Consider the following 8,180-nt stretch of genomic DNA (forward strand, 5'->3'; position numbering starts at 1 on the left):
TTCAAGCGCGCACATAAGTTTGTATGCACATACATAGGCTGACTAAGTTGTACGCTTCCCCGGCTGTCTGTGTGGAGGCTATGCAAAACGGCTTCTCCCATATATTTCATTGCTGCATTGCTGTGCTTTTTGCAATTTCAGGCGCCTCGTGTGTTGGCTGCGGTCGGCGCTTGCGTCTTCCCATGTATCTTTATTCTGCTACCTGCGTTGGCGCTGATGGAGATGACTTCGGCAGAGCAGAAAAAACACCTGACAGACATATTTAAAGTGCTTAGCCATGAGATGCCGCTTCAGGAAGAATATTTTTGTTTGCTGATGCTGCCGTTACTCCTCTACATGCCTGGCGATGGCGCAGCCCTGACGGTGGCCTCTTTCGACAAACCCTCACACAACCCTGTTCTTATCGGCTTCGTCTGTCTCACCTCAAAGTGGCTTGTCGCATACATGCTCTTCTACCTTTTATTCTACGCAGAGGGACTCTCCTCAGACCCACAGTGTGAGATGCCAGACTGGCATAGTCCGCACGTTGCCGCAGCGTCAGCCGCACAGCTTCTTCAGGGGAGTTCTCCAGAAGTGGTCCTTTAACGGTTATGAGGTTAATAGCGCCCCGAGCTGTAAAATTCAGATTCTGCGCTAAACTGAGGGCTTCCCGCCTCAAGGGAGATATCAGCTGGTTAGAGAATACACTGCTGATTATTTTTTTATGGTGTTTATGGTGTGTATACTGAATGTGGCAACTGAAGCCAGTTTTTGTTTTCGGTTGTAGATATTAGGTATGCAATTTGCATGCTGGGTAGGCCGCGGTGGTCCCTGTGATCTACGATGCGTTTCTGGTTGTGCGTTGGATGGTATTCGTGTGGGTTGATTACATGTCTGTTGTGCTTTGATGACGATTTGTGCAGCGCGTATGTATGAGTATTGAGTCTGTGTTGAGTGTTTCCGCAGCATTCAATGGTATGTTTCTCCCAAGCATGTTTCGGTGGATGACAGCTGGGGGTCCTGGAAGCACGGCTTTCCCTGTAATGTGGTATGTGGTAACGCGCATGTGGCCTCAAGCGTGGTTTCTGGGACTCATATCTTTTGTGGCGATATTTGCGCAGCGGCTTTCCAGCTGCTGGTGTCTCATGATGGTACAGTGGTCCGTCCTGCAGGACATGAGGTGGCTAACAGTCCCGCCCAAGGTGCACGAGTGTCTATCGGATCCGCGAGGACTACTTCTTTCTCTACCCCGTGCCGCTGAGTCCAGAGACAGAGACATGAGCGTCCCCAGGAGGGATGCAGAGCCTTATCCTACGAATGCTGTTTTAGGGCCCCTGCGAAACGATGCAGTGCCCCAGGAAAATCCCTCAGGGCTCTCCCAGAAACCTGGGAGTACCCAGAAAAAGCCGCTAGAGGGTTGCCACGTGAGGCAGCGCCGGTCCTCTTCGAAAGATGAAAAAATTTCTGGCAGCGCCAATGGGAGGGGCGCGTTAAGCCGTTTGGTGTGGTCCCTCAACCGCCTGTTACGTAGGAGTGCAGGGGATACCTATGAAGATGTGGATCCACAAGATATGTTTGATGCGAAGCAGGAGGCTATGACCAATGCGCCTCTGTCCTGGTGGGGTGGGCCGGACGCTGAAGACCCCGAAAAGCATCGGCGGGGCGAGGCAGGAAAAAAGGGCTACAGGTTGAAAAAATTTCTGCTAGCGTGCATTGTCTACGGGCCCCCTGCCACTGTGTCAGCCCTTCTGGTTTGCTGCAGCCTGCCGGCTGACACGGCGGAGAACCCGCGGTTTACAGCTCCACTGCACTTCCACATGATGCGACACACAGATATGTTCTTACGGCTTTTGTTGGGGAGTGTTACGTGCATTCATTTGGCATGGTTGTTCGGTTTCAGGGAACAGGCACAGCGGGTTGGGATCCTACCGCTCCTAGTACTGGGTTTGAGCTCTGTATCTATGATGTTGGTACCACTGGTGCGCGTTCTGTTTTCCGTTGACTTGTCAGTGTCCCTTGTCATGTTGCTGTGGCTACCTTGGGCCTTCATTGGACTTACCGTCTTAATTGTATCCGTTCAGACGGCCCACAACCTGCGAGATATACTGGAGCAGCACAGGGGACCCCCTGCAAAACGCAACAGACGCCCACCAGGAACGCGTGTACCCCGCAAGGGCCTCCACCGCTCTGGAGCCCGTAGCCTATCCCTCCGCGCCCGGACAATGCCTTTCCTAGCACGGGATGGCGGCTCTTCGTGTAACTCTCGGGAGGATCAGCATTTCGTTCACTCCAAGATTTGGTCTCTGGAACGTCCTGGCTCGCTTCTCTGTATGGGAGAGGAATCACTACCTCCAAAAGTTACTCATTCGCGTCTTCTGCAGCCCCAGAGGAAAGGCTTTAAGCATGGCCACCCTCGGCAGCAAATCCGAAGGGCGGCTTGGGTTCAGGCGCGGGTTCGAGAGATGTTTGCCGTGATTAGCTTATTTGTGCGCTTGCTGCGAAGCAACCTCTACTGGGCTTTCATCGGGAATGTAGAAATTTTGCGAGCTGACCTGAACATGGCGCTATCTGGGAATCCGTGCCGGCCTGTGCCCATGCTTTGGGGTTGGCTTTTCAAGTTTGTTGCAACTCCCTGGTTGCTCGTGGAGCTCGTAGAACACTGCGTTGGGACCTTCCCCAAGGCTTTACAACAGGCAGAAGGCTTCAGCGTAGCTACGGCTTATATTCTCTTCGGTTGGACCATTGTAATTGTCTCCATTATTGTCTTTGGTAAGCACAAAAGGCACTACACAACGAGTCCACAACCCTCGTAATCCCTAAACGCTAAATTAGACTCTCAACACATGATAATTGTAAAACTGGCAGGGGGCAGAACGAGGTTTACTGAGCTCAAACAGTGATAGCAAGGGCAGTTACTTACACAACGATAACATATGTCGAGTCTAGAAGCTCCCTTTAAAGGATTCACTCATGCATGCGTTTTCAAAAGCTGTTTAGTTCTTATAGTCGAAGCGTTAGATCCTGTACTTCGATAATCAGTATGACTGTTCGTCTTTCAAGACGCATGCAGACACCTAACTGCTCGTGGCCCCTCGCGGCATGCGGACGTCGCTTCCGGCTACATGAAGTCAACAGTGCACCGCAATGTTTACGCAATTTGTGCGAATGCAGGTGCTCTATTCCCTGATGCTTTGGAACCTCTCCTGCCTTCTCGTACGCTAGAGTTCCCACGGTGTTGGGTTCCTCGGATCTCGTGGCAGTGGCCTCTGCCACTGCTGGAAGATATAAACCCCAGGTTGTTTGGCGGCAGTCGACGTGGAGGGGCAAGACAAAAAGGGAATGATCGGCGAGGCGCTGGCAAACGTTAACTGCAATTTGAGTCATTATGAGGGCAAAGCAAAGCAACAGAACGTGGGGCATATGCAGAAGCCTGCACAGGAAGGATGGGTTCTAACTATGTTGGGTGCCAAGTATGTGACATTTTTGCCAAGGCATTATTGCCGCTTCACACAAAAAGTTCACAACAACATGGAATACTAGACCTGCATCTGCAATACGACAGCAGAAAGGCTAACCCACGAAAATAACGCAAAAAAAGGAATGGCAAAGGCCGGCTGATGATCGGCAGGCTTGTTGAAAATGTGGTATAGGGAAGGAAGGTGTAAGAGTAGTAAGGAGAGGAACAGAAGAAGACAAACGGAAGGGGAGAAAAGGGGAAAGACAACGAAAGACGGAACAAAAGAAGGGAAGAATGAGTAAAATGAAGCAAACACGTAGGCAGGGCTCCAAGTCCTTTTGGGACTTCCTTGAAGATTTTGAAGTCCCGTGGCGTTTTAGGCGGTTTTAGCCGTCAGTGAGGTCTGACGCTACTGATGAATTGATGGTTGCAGTGATGATGGTGACGTGATGGTGATCAATATTAAGGACGACGAGGATGAAAATGGTTGAGTGAGGTAGTGAAGACGATGTTATGATCAATTTGTCTTTTGGGAGCAATAAGCACCTCATGGCCTTTGCGGAAGGCGACTGTCCTGCCCGCCTTGCAAGAATTAACGCCTTCCACAACGGCAGAAAGAGGCAGCTGAACTGCTTTCCTCTGTCAGTATGTCCCAGACCACTTTTGCATGCATTTTTTTCTTCAGCCCCTAATTGACAGCAGCACGTGCTGGGAACGCTGCAAGCATAAGGTCATTCACAGACGGCAAGCGAGCTCAAAAGACGTGGCAGCAGCGGCGAAGGCAGGCACTCCGTAGGGCTTCAATGGATGCTTTTGAGCATACGGTGACAGGGAACAGTGCGGATGAGAGGCACCCATGGAGTGAGGCGCATTTTTGCTTGCAGCTGATGCTCATTTTGCCCTTTGTATCTCAAAACTTATACAAGACGGACAGAGTGTAGGGCAGCTGCCTAGCTTTTACAGATTTGTCATGTGGACTTAACGGCGCCTGCAGCAGCTGCGGCAGTAGCAACAGTAGCAGCAGCAACAGATGCTCGTGCAACAAAAACAGCAACAGCAGCAGTAACAGAAGCTGCTGCAAGAGAACGAACACTAGCAGCAGCAGCACCCGCAGCAGCCTCAACCGCAGCGGCAGGAAGCCGGGAGCAGCCGCGTTACAATTCATTGTTGGCGGCATTGGGATCCAAGGGAGTCCTGGCGATCCGTTGATGGATATACTTGCTCGGGCCGATTTCACATGTCCATATTTATTTTTATTCTTTAGAATACTAAAATTTATGTGTTTGAAAGTATTTAAACCGCTGCTTCTAATACGTCCACAACATTCAGTGTGGCCTCCAACCTTGTCCTGCGGCCCGCAAGCGCCGTTGTACTGGGCAGGGTCACTTCGTGGTGAGGCCTCACTCTGGCTTGTGTGAGACGTCTTGCGCATAAATTGAATGAAGTAAATGAGTCTAATGCAATATCTACCATATCTATAGACTAAATTTTGTAGATACACAGCGGGGGTTCGGCGATTTTTTGGCACAAGAAAGTCCCGTTTTGTTGCATATTAAAAATCGCCGAATAGTCAGTGGTGGTTCTCTCGTGGCTCTATATGTGTTTGTTTGCGTGTATGTCACTAGTATAATATGTACATAAGTATGTGCACAAACACATGCAGCTCTCACTCCTGCAACTGCGGCAGCGTATAAACTTGCTAATTTATCTTTGGTTCCTTTTATATCACCAGTGGGGACCTCATGAGGCGAATTGCCCATGCTTCTTCTGTCATCATAGCCGTCAGGAATAACCCGTGTTCCGCTGCAGGGTTAAGTAGATTCCCCGGGTGGACAATGCCTCCTGTCTGCCAATCTGCACAAGGGCATTAGAAATGTGTAGCCACCTAATGAAAGTTAGCAAAGACACTCTTACAAACGCGCCAAGTGTAAGATATTGTGAGCCCTTAAAACAGAGTGGAGCACATGAGCTGCAGTTCCAGATCCTTAAGTAGCAGAGTTCTTGCCCTGCAGAACTAGCGCTTAATGTCTGCGCAGACTGACATATATTCCTTAGGCTGTCGAAGTAGATTGCAGAATTGAACAAGGCTTTTTGTGGGTTGCAGGTGAAGCTCATCAGGGCTCCACTTCTGCGTTCACCTGTTTTACGAGCACATGCAATTCTTGGTCTCCGAACGGGCAAAAGCCTTCTATTGTGCACATATCCCGCGAAGTACAGAAAGGACATCCATTGCTCTGCATTTATGAAAATGACTTGTTTAGACCTCTAGTTACCTCACGCTTTCCAAGAAGAACTTTCTGTGTTCCTTGCAAAGCATAAAGTTCTAGCCAACGCAGTTTTGCAGAAGCTGGTGACAGTAACAGAGAAAGAAAAATTTTCGAAAGCTAGTATCAAAGTGTAAGCTTATAAAGCAGGCACACATAGAAGCATGCTCTCTGAGTACGTCAATCATCAGACATAATGCCAGTACAGGTATCAAGACAAAGCCCATTTATGACGAGAAAACAGACATGAGTGGAAGCACCCATTAAGCGCGCGCTTGGCCAGCAAAGCTGCAAAACATGGGAAACTAGGAGCGAAATCATTGATGCGTTTCTGTAGTGCGCAATCACACAGTGAGTATTATGTGCGGTTGCCTGTCCTTTTATAAGGTTTTGAAGGAAAAAGCTCATTAGGTGCCTTAGCCTGCTGCACGTACTTCGTGAGAACGGGCTTCTACCCAAATGTTGGACCCTAGAATCACCTTAGCACCAGCTGCTTCGTGCTAAAGAGTCGCATCAGCAGCATCAGTTGAACACGAAAAAAAGACCTAACGCTCCACCAGACACCAGCGTGTCTGCTTGGTCCACTCAGCATGAAACACCAAACGGATAATCACTGAGAGAGCTTTCCAGCAGAAACAGCACAATGGCAGCAGCAATACGCTTAGCAGTTTTGAGGAGTACCCGCATTTGCTGCCAAAACCACTTCTGAACTCGTCAGCTTCAATATGCACGTATAAAGCGCTCAGCTGTCTCAGTATCACTGAGCACTCAGTGGCACGCCGCTGCATGTTGGGCAGAAGCCTCGCATCTTTCTTAAAAATTCTACTGGCCTGTCAGCCTAGCCTGTCATACGCCGTATCTGTCACACGCCGTATCTGTCAGCGGTACCAGCAGCAGTAGCACGCAGAGAAAATCACGTACAACGGCAGGGTCCTTGATTTCTCAACGCATGATGCTGCTGGTGTTGACCGATGCACGCGGATGCCTCTGAGTCTCTGGGAAGCAGCTAGAGACCTGGTCAACGGTGCGAAACTTGACAAGCAGAAGGTGAGTCAAAGTAATGAAGGCTAGCATACCTTCCTAGGTGGCGAAGTGCAGAGCATGCCAGCAATGCTAGAGACTCTGCCGTTTGAGCCCCGAAGCAGTAGGGCAGAAAGCGAGCCATACAAGCACCAGTACCTCGTCAGATTGCACAGAATGGCCAAGCTGCAATACTGCCTGGGTTTCCTCAGCACTCTCCCGTTTCGTAAATAGAGAACAAATATCAGAGAAGAGCCTGGCTACTGTTCTTTTGCTTGTTGCTGCAGGTTGCACTGAGAAGCATCCCCGCTGCTGTGTGCACCACCGTGCGCACAGCACCCTAGACAGGAAAGTATTAGGAAAACCGTCCGAGCAGCAAATTGGATATCCCACTGCCCGCAAGTGAGGAGACAAGACAATGACCAGAAATGGAACCCCTAAGGCTCCAACAAGGACAAGCAGATTATAACCAGCGCTGCAGGCTTCGCCTCTGCCATATCCGCGAAACACGCTACGTTGCCACAAATCTCCCTGGTATGCGTGTTCCGCGTGCATGCAAAAAGCAGCACAGCTTTCTAGGTAATCTTTATACAGCAGCTGTATCAATGCATTGTCAACAAGAAACTGCTTGGCGTGCGAATTTATCAATATGCATAAGTTGCATAAGTCAGTATTATGAGAAGCCGAACGCAGCGCTGTAGCAATATAAGCAGCTTTAAAAGGAAACTTAGCTGAAACTGCGGCGCTCAGTGACCTCAGTGCTTAGTGAGATCACCAATGCTGGGCAGTACCTCCATCAACAGGAAATGATTCGCTGTGGCTGCAGCAACTGACGCTGGACTGCAGCTGCAACGCATGTGGAAGTCCTATTTCATCTGTTTCCCCAGATCTGAGAAAGCCTAGCAATCGGACGGCATCCATTCACATGCCAATTTATTTTTCATCTCCAGTGGAAAGCCTTCGTATTTTTCATCTCCAGTGGAAAGCCTTCGCAACTCTGGTTTCAGCAGCCATTCTTGTGAGCATTGTGAGCTGGAGAAAGCGAAGGGCCACTACTGTTCTCCCTCGAACATTTGTGAAAGGCTGAAGGATCCCAGCGTGCAAAAACCTAAAGTAGGGGGATTGCTTATGGTTCGTCAGGCAGACGCTGGAGAGCAAATGCTCCATTTCGTCAGTTGGGTGTAGGTGTTTACGGGGAGCGGGCCCAGCACCAAACAAAAGCTGCCTCTGGAAGAAAATGCACTTCAGAAGGACGAAACACGCTAACCGGACAAAGTTGAGGAAGCTTTCAGACGACCTGCAAAGCCAAGTCTGTGTGGTGCTTCCGAAGCAAGGGGACTACCGAACAAAATAAGCAGAATATCATTCCAGGCAAAAAATTGCTGTTATCACTCCTCAGACATGCTATGCTGCAAAGAAATTTCCGCGGGTTGAAACCAGGTCCCAATTTGGGGTACGGC

At 49.7% G+C, this 8,180-nt stretch overlaps 1 protein-coding gene across 1 annotated transcript; it reads left to right on the plus strand.

The window, feature by feature from the left end:
• Positions 1 to 216: 216 nt before the first annotated feature.
• Positions 217 to 3,347, plus strand: ETH_00031790 (uncharacterized protein; the record flags this gene model as incomplete). The annotated part of the gene is made up of 3 exons (XM_013378153.1): positions 217 to 496; positions 946 to 2,748; positions 3,151 to 3,347. The coding sequence occupies 3 exons, from the start codon at positions 217 to 219 to the stop codon at positions 3,345 to 3,347; spliced, it is 2,280 nt and encodes a 759-aa protein (XP_013233607.1).
• Between the last annotated feature and the right edge of the window lie 4,833 nt (positions 3,348 to 8,180).

The sequence above is a fragment of the Eimeria tenella genome, genomic scaffold (assembly GCF_000499545.2).
Source record: "Eimeria tenella Houghton genomic scaffold, Eth_scaff75, whole genome shotgun sequence".
In the NCBI taxonomy this organism is placed as follows: Eukaryota; Apicomplexa; class Conoidasida; order Eucoccidiorida; family Eimeriidae; genus Eimeria; species Eimeria tenella.